This window comes from Coturnix japonica, chromosome Z, assembly GCF_054131305.1.
Source record: "Coturnix japonica strain WE chromosome Z, WE-NBRP24, whole genome shotgun sequence".
Taxonomy (NCBI): domain Eukaryota; kingdom Metazoa; phylum Chordata; class Aves; order Galliformes; family Phasianidae; genus Coturnix; species Coturnix japonica.
Window position 1 is genome coordinate 12,835,340 of NC_140702.1, and position 17,389 is coordinate 12,852,728.

Here is a 17,389-nt window from a genome sequence, read left to right on the forward strand (position 1 = left end):
TTTTTTTGTGAAATATGAAAATTCACCCAGTTTTGAAAATATTATCTCACTGTCCAAAAACCTGAAGATTTTGCTTCTGAATGCTCAAAATGCAAAAAAGGAAGGATCACAGCTAGTTCATAGTGTAATACAGGATAATAAGACCTGTGATAACAATATTATGTCGTAAGAACTTTAATCTGTTTCTCATGCTGCTTAATTTGTGTTGAACAAGACACCAAAGGACCAACACACAGCCTTTACATGCAGTTATCTATGGATCATAGAACTGCTGTGAGAGAAATGCAGTCAACTGTTTCTAGTGCTCACAGGAAGAATGGAAGTGGTACAAAAGCAGGAAATTACCTTCCGAGAATTCCACATGGCATGATGGTTGGCCAGATTCATAAATTTATACACCAGGTCTGGCTGATTGAGATCACTAGCAAGTGAACAAAGCTCCTTGTAGGTAGAAAGACCTTGACTTTGAAAAGCAGAAAAGAAATCAGCTTTTAGGGAAATTATTACTTTCAGCAGAAGAAATACCATAATAGTTAACAGTATACTCTGAACTTATTGACCAGTGTCAATAAACTTACCCATCTGGGGTTTTGCTCAAGCCACCCTGAAACACCACAGTTTCTCCAGTCATCTCATGTTTGGCTCTATCAGAAAAGAGGTCCAGCATTAGCTACACCGAACTATGTCCTTGAACATATTGCACACTACTAAGCAAGTGAATTTGTTTTTCCCTATTATTCAGAAACTTCCTATCCTTTCAGTTCCAGACCCACAAATAAAAATAAATAAATAAATATCAAGCAACCAAAGGAAAAAAAAAAAAACCACAATATACTGAAGTGCAAAGCCACACACTGCAAGAAACCTCATCAGCCTATATCATGTGTATAGTTAATGAGATGTGGCAGAAAGGCAGGGCTTTGCTGTGTAGTCAGAAGCAAAGTCAAAACACTGAATGATGGCTTATTTCAGGCTAGATACAATCTACACCAATGGAAAGCACATCTACTTCAGAATGAAAGAAAAAACAACAAAACATTTCTACGCATCTGATCTTCTCCTGTTTACCACCACTGAATCGCCCTACACTTGCAGATTAGGATTTTGTCACCAAGTTAGAAAGGAGAAGGCTGTTATGAGCACTTCCAACACAGATCAACATGATTAACAGCCAGTAGCTCTGCAACATCACAATTTTTTATGCCTAATTAGACATGCAACTATTAACAGTTCCCCTCAGCGAAGTGTATGCAAGTTAAGATTCTACTTCTACAACATTGATACTGTCCAGAGTCACTGCAGGAGCTCATTGTCCTTTGCAATTACACAGTGCAAGGAGGAAATCTAACCAAACCCAAACTGATTTAAACTGCTTGAATCAGGACTGAATAATTATTTGGTAGCTCTGTTAAATTCAGAACAGAACAAATCTGGAATATCTTCACTCACAATAAATCAAGGCTGAATTGAGAAATATCTCAGTTTGACTCCCTGGCAGTATATGGACAGTGGTTTCCCCCAGGCACAAAGCATCTCTCCCACACAAAAGAGGCACATTTTTGTTCCCATCACACATGTAGCTCAGAGTACTTTCTAAGGCACACTGTACCTTTTTCCAGTCATAAGGGTATCAACAAGTGTGGTGACTAGCTCTTGCTGATCCTGTTCACTTCCTAGTTCATATATCAGCCCAAGACCTTTTGAAGCAACATCCTGACTAAGCTCTGCAAGAGATTTCACAAAGTGAAATTAAAGATAAGCACGTGAATAGTAATAAACACATTTCAATTACAAGATCCAACAATAAAGATCATGATTAAGAAACAAAAGCTCTGTGTGTTGCAGTCCACAGCTCTCCATTTCAGAGAAGATCTAGTCTGGCAATACAAGCTTTGGATTCTGAAGCAATAACTTGCTCCTGTCCCATAAATTAAGTGACATCTTCATGTTAGCATTATCATTGGTAGCTCTGAAACAGATGAGAGCATCCCATGAGCAGCCGTTATTCAGACACACTATGGGCCCCTGAACTGAAGTTCAGCAAATAGTTCCTTCTTTAACTTCAGTAAGCTCTGGCTAGACCACTGGATCCCATCCTTTCCACTAGTTGCCATTGCTGGACACACAAGTCAAACATTTTTTGTTTAAAGACAGTTTAAAGTTGCTGTCCATACAGAACGCTGCAATACTTCTGCCTAAAGCAAAACAGAAGCAGCAGACTGAACAGTTTCTGGTACTATAGGCTGCAGAAGAAAATGCAGAAGTACATTTACACTCTGCCTCTCATTTCTACAAGATCTAGGAAAGAAAATTTTGGAAGTAACAGAAGTGCTAATTTTTTTTTTTTTACAGACATGTTTTAATGCAAACTGACAGAGAGGATACAGATGACTTTCTGCCTGCTGAAGATTCCCTTTGACTTTTTGAGACCTAGCTAAAAGACAAATCTGTTGTGGTATTACTTACCATCACTGTCTGACAGAATTGAAACGAATGCACTTTGAATATCCTTGAGGTGAGACTGAAAGATGAGAAAGAAGGATATTTTTATTTCAGGTTTAAGACAGTCCCTAACAGATAGACAGAGGTAACCATATCAGTAGGGTTGTCTATTTGAGCTTTGACTACGACAAAAAGTGTCATTCTTTCAGACTGGTAAGCAGCTGCCTGATTGTCATTCACACAGTGTTAAGTTATTTGCCCAGCACCTTTTTAATCACAGAAATCATAAAATCACAAGGTTGGAAAGGACCTACAAGATCATCTAGTCCAACCATCCTCCCTTTACCATACCTACAGAAAATCAGTAAACCATATCACCTAGTTCCTTATCCAAATGCCACTTGAATGCTGCCAGGGATGGCGACTCCACCACTTCCCTGGGCAGGCCATTCCAGTGCCATGTTATTAGTAAATCACATAATTTCTTCTCCTTGTTTAATACGTAGAATTAATGTGCCACAAATGAGTCATCCTCTAGGGAAGGGACATCAGCAAACAAGAGGATTTTGCTACTCCCTCAATATATACCATTAGATCAGTGTAATATGGTAAATCTATGCAGGGAAAAGATGCTCTGGTTGAGAATGCTTTTTTTTCCTTTTTTCTTTCATTTTCTGCGAATGCTTTAGGTGCCTCCTTGTATAGAAACCTCCACACTTTGTGATTCTCATCATAGACAAGCACTCCAAGTGCAGGATTTTTCAAACCAGAACCAAAATACCAAGTACATGAAACATGTAAGTTCTGTTCAGTAACAAAACTGTAATGAATTCTGCAAAAAAAGTTCATGAAATTATACCTAGTTTTCTTCACTTACTTCATCTCTTAAATCTCCTTTTAGTATTTTCCAAAAAGAAATCCTAATAACTATACTGCTATCCATCTCTTCTTTCTAAGGAAAGAAGTACTGGCACTTCATCTTATAAAACAGATTTACACTGCACATACTCTGACTAGAGTACAAGTCAGATGTTTGGAAAGATGCTGAACAGCTTTGTTCATCTGATCATTATGATGTTCCCCTACTACAAAAAGATAAGCCATGACTAAAAGACCTCAGTAAGGACCGCTGCAGCCCTGGGGATAAAAAGGCAATGTAAGTGAAAGAAGAGGAAAGAAATGGACAGAAAGGAGACAGGCAGCAAAAAAACAGGGATGAGGAGCCAGTGTCAATAAAGGAACATGTTCCTTACCTTAATAGCTTTGTGTGTACTCAGCTTCTTCACCATTGACAGAAGCCAGATGCAGGCTGCTTGTCTAACATGTGGGTTAGGGCTGATAATGTGTTTGTTCAAAATTAGGTCTAGGACCCAAGGAACCACATCATTTACCTTCAGATCTATATGAAATAAAGGTAGAGCGGAAGAAGGGAATTTTCAGAGTCAGACATGCATATTTTATTTCCATATGACATGCAGCAGCAACGCGAAAACTACTGGCAGGTGAGTAAGGAGGTGAGGCCTTAACCCTTGCTTATTCAGAAAAGATCTACAGTGTAACTTCTGGGAAACTGTTTCTCTTAAGAGAAACTCTGAAGAGAGCTCTCCTAACCATTCATGACAGTGCTTGTGGCCCAAACGAGTATGAATGAAGAAACTCCAAGTGGTGAAACAACTTGTTTACAACTCAGTATTGCAGAATACAGAGCAAAGTGCAGTGTAAAATGCCTTCTACTTCTTCCACTATTAACCAAACACAACTGATAAAGCCAGTATTAAGCCACAGCTGTGAGATTTCACATTTCTCAACCTAGACCCTTGCATAAGGAAGACATACCTGGGGCAGGGATATATTCCTCCTCTGTGACTGTCCATGCATCACGTGCAGCCACTGAGCTGGTTCCTACAGCAGCACTGGTAATAGCTTCACCCACAGTAAACTGCAATTCTATTTGTTTGGCCTGGGAAACACAACAGAGCCTTACTGACTACTGACCAAATGAACACCAAAAGTTTTGGCACTTATTCTAAAAACCCACAGCCCATTACTCAGTCCCAGTACTCAGCACTAATTTACAATATCACACTTTCAGTGAGCTTCTAAGACTATCTGGTGACTTAGATCCCCTGGAGCTGACGAGAGCAGTGCTGATGTCAAACACTCCAAAATGAATGGTAAGAGCTAAAGCAAAGAATTTGCCAGTTTCTACACAACATAAGGAACAGGAAAAAAATATAAGGGATAGGATCAAAACAAAGTTTAAACAAGATCACCAATCATTAGCAAAAGTTACCGTGACTTTAAGAGACGAGCAATCTTTTAGCCCCATGAAAATAATTCAGCTGAAATTCTGCTTTGCTTTTCTGTCTTCCTTCCATTATTTCCCTAAGCCCTGAGGAACAGAATGTGTAGATTTCTGCCAATTTTTTGTCAATCTTTGTGATGAGTCTTTATCTCTTAACAGCTGACTACTATACCTGCTGAGTACCATTGCTCTTCTTACTCTCTGGAAGAACAAAACTCTCATGTAATTTGGGCAAGCAAGCCTTTAGCTTCCTGCAATCTAAGATAAACTGTTTTTCAGTTGTTTTTTTTTCCCTTCAAGTACGTATTTTATAAAGGAAGCTGTAATGTCCCTGAGCAGTTCCAGTTCATAAACACAGCACTCAAAAACATGATTTTGTGGACGTGTACACAATGTTCTTGCTATTCTTGCTTGTTTGATCACATCAGAATGGAAGACTCTGCAAATTCAGTTTATTTCATACTCAATAGATGTTTCTACAGTGCTGAATTCTAAGCAAGTATGGACAAGGAAGAAATACAAAAACAAGCTGCAAAGAAAGATACTAAAAATCCCCCCAACTTCTGATCTTTCAGTCTGGCATATAGAAATATGCACAGCAGCTCTGCAGGACTGCGAAAGAACGCAGTGCACTACTGGTGGACTTAGGCCGACAACAAATCTTCCTATAAATAAAGCTTCTAATTCAAGTGAGTTACACCAGCAGATGCACTTCTGATGAAAAAGAACATGTATTTATATTACTGCCTTTTAGGATACACTTGGATGCCAAAATACGGACTTATGGATTCATTACTAAAAGCTGTTAATGTTTTGTGTAAAGGTAGTCCCCAAGAACCAGGCACACACACAGTCTCGAAGACTGGGGCACAGACCTCAGCAGGCAAGCTTTTAAACTGGCATAAAACATTTTAGAATGTGACATGCCCCAAGCCTACCTCAGCTCTCTACTTCATGCCAGCTTTAACAAAGTTAGAAGCTCTATAGATGACAACTTCTTGGTAAGCCTGGCTCAAGAATAGATAGAAAAACATTCAAACAGAAATACAGATGAAGAACAATGCACGCTAGTTTCTCACCTCTACAGAATCCATTAAACCTTGCAACAGTAGCTTTTGGTGAGGGAAATCTCCATCTCCCACAGGAAAGTAACCCAAGGTTTGTATTGCTCGTTCCTTCATCTTAAATACAAAGCAAAACAACAACAATCATTATCTTCCTGTAAGTCCAGAAGAGACACTTTCAAACCTCTCCTTATCCCCTTCCTTCTGTAGTTTCACTCATGGTACCTGAAGTTAGACATGCAATAAACTTATCAGCCAATTGCTGCTCTTCTCTTCCAAAACACAATTTTCCATATGACACAGAGCAAAATAAGCATTGTATTATGTTTGACAGTTATTCTCCAGAAGATGTTCCCATTTCCCCTGAATTTAAGTTATCCTTTTTTATAATTTTCATCCCATAATCTCCTAGTTGGCAGTACAAAAAGCACACATGAACAATTGCTAGACAACACCAGATATTGTGAAAACACTAATTTAAAAACTGACTCACTAAAGCCAACAATTAACCCTAGTCCAAGCAGGTTCGATAATAACCTCTTTAAAAAACAAAGCTGAGTTGGACAGGCAGTACATTCCAGAAATGAACAAGAACCATAACAACGTCACAAAATCTTGCCTTATTTGTTTCCTTGCTGGAAGGGATTCGGGCCAGTAAGCTTTCAACAAGTTGCAGCTTTGTAAACCCTGTACCTTCACTGGGGATTGGCAAGGGGCCATTTCTGCCAATCTCCCCAAGAGCTGTGCAAGCAGCCACCACAAGGAAGGGAGAGGTGCTGTCCAGAAAAGAACCTACAGGAGAAAATAAACAGGATGACTTAAAGCAAGTAGCATGGTACTTATTTCCTTTGCAACTGGTAGGAAGCATTATGTTACAAAAAAATCAAAAGGTGAGGAGACACTGGAAGGAGTCTTGGCAGTAGTACCACTCCTAATTGCGCTGTGTAGATCAATGAGCTAAGAGTCCATCTAACGTCAGTTGAAAAGGTTCACATCCATTCACCTAATCACATGGTAATTTCATAGGCTGTAAATTTTATCATACAAAGTGAACTCAAGATTAATACTATCTTCAGGCTGAATATCTTAGAGAGGTCCTCAGCCTGGGGCAGTTTACAAACAACTGTTACATGCAGCAAAGTATCAGGTGGTAAGTTACCTATTGTTTCTGTTGTTGACTTTACAATCTGCTCTTGCTCCGGCATGACTGCAGTGTTTGGCTGTTCTATGTCATGTAGCTCCATTGTTCTGATTTTCCCTTTGGCCAAGTACCTTCCTATTGTAAATCCCAAAGCCAACAAGGATCCATGTTGGACCTCTGGGCTCTACAGACAACATCAACAGTGCAAAAAAAAAAAAAGAAAGAAAGAAAAAAAACAAAACAAACAAACATTTTCAAAGTAAGTAACACTATCCACAAAGCACTGAGTTAAGAACACAAATAGATGAGCCAGCTGGGAGGGCACCTGGAAGAAAGCTGAATTCTAACACACAATACACCAAGAGCTTGATATTGCTAGTGCTCTCTGATGAAGTCCTTTAGGATAAATTAAAACTACTAGACTCATAGAATTTAGCATCAAAACTCACATTCCTAAAGTCTTTCCCTGGAGGCTAGACCATAAAAAACGAAAAAAAGAAAAAAGAAAACAGGAGGGCTGCTGAGCAGTCCCCTGTGGTGTGAGTAGAAGCTAGGCTTCAATCAAGTCCCAAGAAAATGAGGGGCTGTACGGCCAGTGGCTTAGCTAGGGAACAGGAATGAGCAAGAAGCCAAGATCTTCCTCTTTCTGTGGGTGCCTTAAATTGCTCACAAATACTGAACTAGGAAAGTGTTGGTGATAAGTAGTTTGACCTGTTACCATTCAATGAGACAAGGTATATCTAAGGGAGTAAAACTGCTAAGCGTTGTGACTGCACTGGCTCTACTTTATGAGAAGTGTCTCAAGAAACGCTTATCAAACTGAACAACAGCTTCAGGGATTTATTTACAGATCTGTTCCACTCACCAACAGCAAAAATCCCTTCCAACACCCAGCTAGAAGCCAGCTAGTTAATTTTACACTCAGATTAAGGCTAATACATCCTGAACACACTGTAAGAGGTTCAGATTTCCCATCAGTTACATGACACTGAAAAGCCCAGCAGAAAGCAGACAAAGGAAGGTAGTTACATGATTGTCTTTTGTCATCTTGATCAGTTGCTCCACAGAGGCCCTAAGCTCATTTCCAGACATTGTAGACAGCACTACAGAATAGAACAGGGCAGCAAGCTCACGCATTTCTTCTTTGTTTGTATTCATCAGGCTCTGCAAGAGTATTCATTAAGAAACAAAACATGAAATCAACTACTTAAACAGTCTGTTCATGCAGAGTTCCATACTTACAGCTACAACAGCCATGCAGTGGCATAAACAGTATTAAAATTCTTCAAATTAAGAGTATTATCATTTAGTAAGAAACAAAGCACTCAATACAAAGCATTGATTACATATTAACTTTTAGCAGGAACATTACCAGTAGCCCCAAAAGGGCTACTCACCAACTCTAAGATAAACAACACATTGAATGCTTTGCCGAATTTTGTTTTCAGAGAAAAGCTTCCATACTTCACATCCACATGGAACTTACAAAGAAATAAACAAGAACACCCACCAAACTTGCAGAACTGCAAAGTTTCCTCCCCCCCAAATCTACCACAGGTTTCAATTTCCTTTTTTATTAATCAAATGGAAAAAGCCGTAGAGGTCAAACCACTTAAACACAATGGTGACACACACAAAAAGCAACAACAAATAATGCACATCTTTGAGGAAATTGCAGTGTAAATCTATCCATTTTGTATAAGAGGTCAATTATCATTCAAATTGTTAAAAATCTGGATTTTTTGAAGCTTTGTGCCATTTGATTATATGAAACTAATGGCAGAGGTAAGATTATGTGCATAATGCAACACACTCTTGTGAAAAAATCATATGTTAAGCTCTGAATGATTCAGATCACCAGAAGTAATACAGACACGAGCCAAGTGGGGAAAAAAAAACAAACAAGCAAGATATGAGATCTGTTAGGCTCTTGAAATATAACTCCAGTTTCAGCTGAAAACATGTATCAGATCATGTTGCTGACTTCTAACAAGCTCCTGGAACTGTTCCTTCCACTTGGCATAGTGAAATCACAAAGGATGATTTACAACCAGGAACTTGGGTCATATCAGTTATCATCCCTAGAAGCTTGCAAATGGATATGAGGCCAAATAAACAGGTTTTCCTGCAAATGAGAAGCAATAATGAAGAGAAGAATGTTTCTAAACCTATTCTTTGAGGGTGATATTTGCACTTAAATGAGGTGAAGTCATTTGCATTCGGTGCAGCACAGGTTTCACTAGAACAAAGTATGTTTTTGGTTTTCCTGCTGACAGATTCCCTAAAAGGAAGAAGTGGCAAACTGTAAGAGCTCTTGGCTTTCTTTTGCTGTTCAGATTTCTGATCAAGGGAAGTATTGACTGATTGTTCCAGGAGGGTCAGCAATTATGTTACACATAATGCATAAGTAAATAAGGAAAAACAATAACATCAAAGTACCAAAAAAATACTTTTTCCCACTCTGCTTTATATAACACTGAATGAGGTGGTGTTCACTTCAGGTAGAAATAACAGATTTTAAATTAAGAGCGTAGTTGACAAATAAAGCTCCATTTCATCATGGGAAAAACGCCAAATGCCTCTAACATGCTCCCTCCTCAGCTCCCTCTCCCTGCCCCCCAAAATAGTTAGAGAAAAAAAAGAACAAAACCAGCAGCTTTCAACACACCCTTATCCAATCCATTTTGTCAACAAATCTGCTGGCTAGCTTCTCTGGATATACTGAAACAACTTCCAGAAGACAATACATGACTGGCAAACCTAAAGAGGAATTAAAGAATCAAGTTACTTACAAGAATCAAGCAATCCTCAATAAAAAGCTGCAAAATGTACCAGGTATTTCAAAGTACCTGCTGGCAACTCACTAGGGATAACAAACAACACATAATGCCAGGGTACTGCATTTCTTAGAGATACTAGATAAACTAATATTAGCAAACATGGTGGTAGAAACTTTTTCTGAAAGCATTAAAATGCTTTAAGATGACTTTTGTCACTGATAGTTATCAGAATGAGGAAGACAACATTCACAGTCAAGGAAACTGTTGCAGACAGTGGGTTCACAGTTTTAGAACATTATCTCAACTGCTGCTGAGACTTTACTGTCCTACTACCTCCCACCTACTCAGAAGCACAGAAGAGAGCAAGTTTACACCAAGGAGTACATAATCTGTGCTGCAACTCTGCAATTCAAAGCAATGGGCATTCATTTCTAGTGAACGACTTCACAAAGACAGCGCTCTTACCTCCAACACCAGCTAAGAGCTGCTGGAGTAGGCCAATATATATCTGTACAGGATTGGTTTCTGCACTTTTGGAGGAGGAAGTGGAAGAGAAAGATATGTGGTTGCCAGACATGAGGTTTCTTATGTAACGTCCAATGGCTGGGGCATGGTCTTGCATATCTGCCAAGCTCTGTGAGGTTGGCACCACACCTGCACTGTGAGCGAGACACATCCGCAGGTACAGGACTATCTACGTAAACAAAAGATCCATATGAACGAATATAACAGCACTCAGGAAACTAAAGGGACAGAAGAAGAGCAAGGAATGGGCTATATTCAATGTAAATGAAACAAAACATTTTATTAATAAACTTAAAACAGAGCAGCCAGCAATGATACAGGTGCATATACAAGGTGCAAGAAAACTTAGGATCACTTCCTGCAGTATGCTTGTATAAGCATACAGTCCTACAATTCCTGCACCATTTCCAGAGTTGTTTATTACAAGCTGTTGCAACCTGACTGCAGCCTGGTCAGCTTGTACCCAACACCAATCAGGCAGGCATCCAACAGCAACTCAGTGCATTGCTAACATAGACACTGCATAACATCTGAACTTGTCTCCAGTTGACAAGCCAGGTAATCTGCAATGAAATGAACAGCCCCAAGGAACAAAGTGGGGCTTAGAGGATTTCCAGTTTCCATTCCTTTGAGAAGATGCTACACTAGGTCTGCTTCAGAAAGCAATGGGACAGTCCTCCCAACCACACTCCTCCACGCCCCCTGTGAAAATTCAGTTCAGACCTCTCTAAGCACAGAGTAATAAGATAAGGATAATTTAACCCCAACAATTGATTATATAGGAAATTTTGTAATGTGACTAACTACTAGCTTCTTACATTATTCTGTAAATAAATAACAGTAAACACATCCAAGGAAGTAAAAGCAGAATTACCTCTCCAAATGTGGCAGGATTAAAAGGCAAGGCTGCAGTTCCTGTCATATATTTAGCTGGAGTTTTCATTCGGTGAGAGGCCTACACAACAGAGTACATTAATAGTGGAACATTCAGATGCACATATAGCAAAGATGTTCAAAAGGCCTATGCAACTTTGCAGATGCAACTGTTTATCCTTCACTTAGCAAATGAAAATGTACATGAGAACAATAATGGCAGAGGAAACTTGAAAAGATGACCTAAAATGTACTGCAGAACCTACACAACATCTGTACTCTTCTTATGCTTATTAGAGGTACTGTCCACAAAAGGGTGGAAAACAAACTATATTGTTAGCACCAGCCCAGGCAATTTCTCGCTGCAAGCAGTTAGGGTTAACTTATTATTGGTGTTTTTGGCACGCAATTCTCTTAGAGTCCTGGAAGATCGCAAAACACTGCTTATACTGCCATTAGTTTTCCTAACTGCAACAAACCATTGAGCCTTCAAGTCAATAAGCTATGCTTCTTTGTTTGTCCCGGTATTTATTTCTCAGACTGGAACCTTTTTACTCTTTTAAGCACAGTATTATTTTTCTCTGGCCTAATCAGAAAAAGCTTTCTATCCCTTCCAAAAATACATTCATTAAACATGCTAGATTGCCAGCCCTGAACACTTGCTTCCTTGTGCATAATATGTGTGGCACAAGCAATATCAATGCAAAGTAATCTGTTAAAAGATCAGCCTTTATGTCACTTAATGCTCGGGACTCCTGAAGTTATTTCCAGCAAAAAATAACCATGAGCACTGACTTCAGCAACACAGATCCTGTGATGCTGTGTGGGGTCTTTGCTATGATCTTAACTAATTCTGCTATTTACAGAAGGTAGAGGAATTGGAAATAGGGATGGGAAATATCATACTTATGACGTAAATACATCAGTCTTGTTATTTAGTAGGACAGAAGGACTGTACCTTCTCTTGAATATAATGAACCATTTCAGGGAAGGATGGCATCTGCTTCCCAGAACTCTCCTTTTCATTTTTACCAGGAAATGTTCTCAGTACCCGCTGGGCTTCTCCGTGTACCTCCTCCCGCCTTTCAGAAGAAAAGATGAGAAACAGATGCTATTTGCACAGAACAAATGAACAACAGTCTTTAATGAACAATGAGATCTCAAAACTGAGCAAGAGCAAGCAGTTTTAAAATGAGAAATGCCTTTCTGAAATGAAGTGGAAAGAAAGTATGCACTGCATCTTTAGACTGTTATAGAGAGGGGGAAGGAAAAAAGGCAGTGATGAGTAGTTGCCATAAAACAGTCGGGACCAGGCAACCTCTGCGCATCTTAGATCTTGCTGATGATCACACTTAGATCCCAGTTTCCATGTCCTTGTCTTCCTATATTTCTACTTGGAGTCTCTAAGTGAAGGGACAGGATGGAATTCCTCATCACTTCCTATCTGCAAGCTTCAGGTGACACCCACCAGGTCTTCTGCTCCCTATTTAGCTGAAGATCAACACCTAAAACAGTGTTGACACTTCAATGATAAACTGGAACAAACTGCTCTGTTGCTTTCTCTGTTGCTAAACTTTCCTTATACAACAGCTGCACCAACAAAAAAAAATGGAGCAATTAAGTAAGCTGGAGAAAAAAGATGTTTAAGTGACAAGAACAGATAGCTGGAGTATAATGATAATGAAATTATTACTCTAATTTAAGAATAAATAAAGAATTCACCTGCTCCTCAGCAGCAAATGGCAACCTATATAAAAGCATGTTTCAGACTCTTTGCAAATTTAAGATAAAAATAGATTTAAAAGGTTGCTACAGTTTGCCAGGAAAAAAATTATGGCAACCTTAAAGGTGACCAGATGCACCATGACACATTTGACTTTGTGCTCACAATGATCATTAGAAAAGAATCACAGAACGGCTTGGGTTAGAAGATACCTTTAAAGCCCACCCTGCTCAACTCCCTACTGAGGGCTGGTTGCTACCCACTAGATGAGGCAGCCCCACCAAACCTGGCTTTGAATGCTACAGATCACTGGAAATGAAAAACAAGGATTCAAGCCAAGGACAGCATAGGAAACAGTAACAGTTGTCCACAGAACTACCAAGAGTGCCACTACATTACAAGACAATTTTCAAACAACCGTATTTGATTTTCAGTATATTAGTTCTCAGGCATTTATATCCATCTGTCTATATACATGAATATGCATTAAACCCAAATTCATAGTGGACCTCATATATATTTAGATTAAATATATGTGTAATTGGATGAAAATAATTTAAGTAAAAAAAAAAAAAAAGTTAAAAAGAAAAAGGACTTACGGGTCTCCTGCTGCTAAGAGCAGTAAGTATCTGGAAGGGATATGATCCGGAGGGAATACTGTGCTAGCAAATTTCACAGCCACTTGACGTACTTGAACTTCAGGCTTAAAGAGAACAGATAAATATAAGGCTAAGTTGTAAATGAACACCAGTAATCTGCACTCACCACTGTGTATGTATATCAGCAATCATCCACTCTGTCCTCTCATACCAACTTAACACAAAAAAGTATGTAATTTCTTGAGACACTGTTCTTGCTAACTCTTCATATGGCAGAAAATGGAGAAAAGCTAGCTTCCCATATATACCCAGGTGGAGAATTAAATGGTAAATTAAACACACACACAATTTTGGGAATTACAAATCAGGGTTATCACTAATTCTAATGTATCTCAATGGTCCCACCAAGGCAGCTTATAAATGAAGAATGATATACATAATCTACCCTTGGAAAGAGAACTGTGCTCAGGAGCAGCACAACCAGAAACATTAATTCAGGAGGACCATTCCTTCTGCTGGTTTCAAACAGACTTAAAAACAGTATTGCCTGGAGACCTAGGTGATCACCATGAAAACAGCTCCTTACACAGCTATTAGCACAATGACTAGACATATATATACCTCTATTGTAACCCTAAGTACTGATATGAACATGCAATATACAAAAGATGCTCACTAAAAATTCAGACCCAGACCTCTGGGGAACCCTGGGGAAAATCAAGACAGTTAGTGAAGTCTGGTCTCCTCTGGATCAGTGTCTCAAATCTCCCTAGGAGGAGACTACCAGAAAGGTACACCACAACTGCAGACACTATGTTTCTTTGTGAAACAGAACATAAACAAAACTGCATTAACTTTCCTTCAGCCATCACCACAACATACTACAAATATTTCCTGGCAGAATACTACGTTCAGCAAGAAAAGCAAGGCGCATAGCCGAAGAACTCAACACACAGGGTCAGGAAAAAGGAGACTGCAAAGCTCTTATTTCAAGGTATTTAATTTTGACATGTATGGAAATACCTTTATTAGATAAGAAGCTACAAGAGCTTCCATCAAAGTACGCTGGGCTCCTTCCAAGTTACTGTATGCTCCAACCATCATAGACAAGGCCTCCTGAATAGCAAGCCTTGTATCAGCATCTTCCTACAGTAGAAAACATAGTCCTGTTACTTTATGGTGTACAGTGACAAGAACTAAGCAAAACCAGCACAAAAAACTAATGATTTCACAAAGCCCTGTCAGCACCCACCTTGCACAAAGCTTCAAAAAACTGCTGTACCAGTGCTATATCCTTGGTAAAGAGTTGAGGCATTCGGCTGAAACAAGATATTTTCATTCATGAAGGTCTTGGCTTTTTAAATTGAGTTGTTTTTTATTGATCTTTCCCCCAGTCCATAATTTAACTGTCAAACAAAACACAGCTAGTACAGATAATCTGCTCTATCTTATCCACTTCTGCCACATAGAACACCCCTCATCACAGTCTGAAAATCAAAATATTCTAGGAAAAAGCAATTAGATCACCAGCAAAGCACTGAACATACCACTTGTCCAGCCACACACCTTCTAAATTTTGCTGTTCATTCCTTAAAAATGTATGTTTCTGACAATCCACAGAGTGGAACCATTTTATAAATTCTATACATTATTCATGAGCTGCCATTAATCACTTCTAGCGAAGCTATCAGCCAAATGCATATTTCATTTTACACCTCCAAAGTTATCAAGAAGAATGCTCTTCTCTGTGCTGTACACTCTATTGCAGAACTGGCAGGAGGTTCAGGGCTTGCTGCTGATCAATAAACACATTACTCTAAAAAGCTATTCAGTGACCCATTACTTAAATAGCGCTTCTGTTACCTGGAGAGTTTTCCAACTGCTGAATAAGCCATTGACAGCAATTTTGAATCCTTAAATGACAAAAAAAAAAAAAAAAAAAAGTATATAACTCAGCAAAACTAGAAATACATAAGAACATAGAAGTGTTCTACAATTAAACATTTATTTATTTTCTATCCTGTCTCCAAAGTGCTCAACCAGGCACTTCACAGACAAAGAATCCTGGAACATAACGACATCAAAGAATAAAAGCATCAGATAGGAGCCAAAAGAACACACTTTTCCAAAAGAAACAGAAGATTAGAAACAATGACAAAATGCAAATCTTTCTTCTGGTCTCAATTACTTGTGTTTTATTTTGAGGCTGGTAACTAAGAAGATCAGGCAAAAGTACAAAACGGTACCTAAGGAAGACTGGAACTTCCCACTGACCCTAAAAACTAGCTTTATAGAAGGGAAGCGGTCTGAGCAATGAATCCTACAAATGACCAATTCCACTTATTTAAATATGGATTTACTTCCTTCTAGACAGTCCCTTTTCATGCCATCTACAATGGCAGAGGAGATTCACAGTTTCAAACACCAATTCAAACCAGAGGATCACATCCAATGGTTCAAAGGTACCAGCAAAAGGAGCAATGTTGCAAAACAGAGGTCTGCAAAATCAGTCCTTCACAAGATACACTGAAGTATCTTGAGGAATTCGTCTTCTGAAACTGCACTGGAACGACCAAATTTGCCAGAGCAACACTTGCAATTCTATTTTTAACATGCCTCCCATAGCATTACTTCCACTGGATAAACAGGAAGGGAGGTATTGCCAGCAGTTTCACACTATACATGGTTGGCAAAATGGAGTGCACACCTGGAGCTGAGCTCTGTGTGCTCCAGAGTAATGACTACTAGGAAGTGGATGCTATTGTTTCACTCTTTAGATTATCAACACTATTATTTCCCAAGACCTAACAAATAGTGATCAAGCACCTACCTGGAGCAGTCAAATAAAATAGTTTTCCCCATAATAACCTTTAAAAATATTTCCTTCTTCTCTTAAGAACTGTCCTTGAAAAGCCACCTGAGGCAACTACACGCAAATAAAAAGATTTATCTGTTCCCATCATAAAGACATATCTTTTGCTTGTATGTATACAAAGATACACCATTCTGTATCTTCAGCTTACCTCCTTGTATTCATTGATCAGCTTTGTAAGTCCATTCAGAAGCATTGGGCCTAATGGCTTTATTTTACTTTCTGGACAACTGAAATTACAAATATCAAAGAAGATTAAATTATCTTCATCATTCCCTTAGAAATTTCCTCTGTCGATATCACTTTTTTGTCCCCTCAGCTTTGCAAAACCACAGCTTAACATGGGTGAGCACACACACAACCCCAGTGCCCCCTTATTCCCAAGATTTAAGAAAAAAAAAATCCTAATTTCTATGAGTTACAGTAGTATTCTTTGACCTCAGTTAGTTTTACATTTAATAAATACAGTGGCTTCCAGGCAAACTGTTTGAACACTTTTTGAGCATTCCTGATTACTTACATGATACAAATATGATGCACAAACTGCAGGGACAGACTTCTCAGTTTTGCATTTGTGTTTGCGCCAAAGAGTCCATCATAAACCACCTTGACAGAGCAAATAGAGCAGATCAGAAAGTGTCCAGTCTCATATTCAAAGACTTTCTAAATCTCCTGCTTCAAGCACCACCATTCAAGAAGCTCATTTGAAAGAGCAGCTTAGGAACATACATGCTACCTGAATGTTGGCTGGGAATGTTTCTGCAGCTTGTCTAGATCGAAGAAGATGAGGAACAATCTTTAATTTAACACGAGTACTGACTGACTCTCTTTTCATTTCTGGTTTCAGAACAGATCCCTGTCAGAAAAAGAGCTGAAATAAGACAGGGCATTGTTGCACAGCAGTACTTTCAAGTTTGCTAAATTACCTTCTGCAACTCAGAATGAATTGAGATGTTTCTTTGAGAAAAAAAAATCAACAGCACAAACATTCATAGAAAGTAGAGATCAAAGAAAGTGACAGATGTAAGAAACGTGTGTGTAGTTTAAGAAATAAAATAAGGCAAC

General features: G+C 38.9%; 1 protein-coding gene across 6 annotated transcripts in view; it reads right to left on the reverse strand.

Annotated features, from left to right (window-relative positions):
• ECPAS (Ecm29 proteasome adaptor and scaffold) overlaps window positions 1–17,389 on the reverse strand; it is a 65,038-nt gene that overhangs the window by 26,113 nt on the left and 21,536 nt on the right. For all 6 annotated transcript variants that reach the window (XM_015849831.3, XM_085530199.1, XM_015849832.3 and 3 more), the window contains exons 9-29: window positions 17,061–17,180; window positions 16,845–16,930; window positions 16,476–16,554; window positions 15,316–15,365; window positions 14,705–14,771; window positions 14,476–14,598; window positions 13,453–13,556; window positions 12,089–12,212; window positions 11,132–11,212; window positions 10,198–10,426; window positions 9,621–9,712; window positions 7,982–8,116; window positions 6,971–7,136; window positions 6,431–6,603; window positions 5,827–5,928; window positions 4,279–4,402; window positions 3,696–3,841; window positions 2,467–2,521; window positions 1,610–1,724; window positions 579–644; window positions 346–463 (exon numbers count right to left, since the gene is read on the reverse strand). In XM_015849831.3, coding sequence (XP_015705317.1) covers window positions 346–463; window positions 579–644; window positions 1,610–1,724; window positions 2,467–2,521; window positions 3,696–3,841; window positions 4,279–4,402; window positions 5,827–5,928; window positions 6,431–6,603; window positions 6,971–7,136; window positions 7,982–8,116; window positions 9,621–9,712; window positions 10,198–10,426; window positions 11,132–11,212; window positions 12,089–12,212; window positions 13,453–13,556; window positions 14,476–14,598; window positions 14,705–14,771; window positions 15,316–15,365; window positions 16,476–16,554; window positions 16,845–16,930; window positions 17,061–17,180 — 2,355 coding nt within the window. The remainder of the gene's footprint in view (window positions 1–345; window positions 464–578; window positions 645–1,609; window positions 1,725–2,466; window positions 2,522–3,695; window positions 3,842–4,278; window positions 4,403–5,826; window positions 5,929–6,430; window positions 6,604–6,970; window positions 7,137–7,981; window positions 8,117–9,620; window positions 9,713–10,197; window positions 10,427–11,131; window positions 11,213–12,088; window positions 12,213–13,452; window positions 13,557–14,475; window positions 14,599–14,704; window positions 14,772–15,315; window positions 15,366–16,475; window positions 16,555–16,844; window positions 16,931–17,060; window positions 17,181–17,389) is intronic.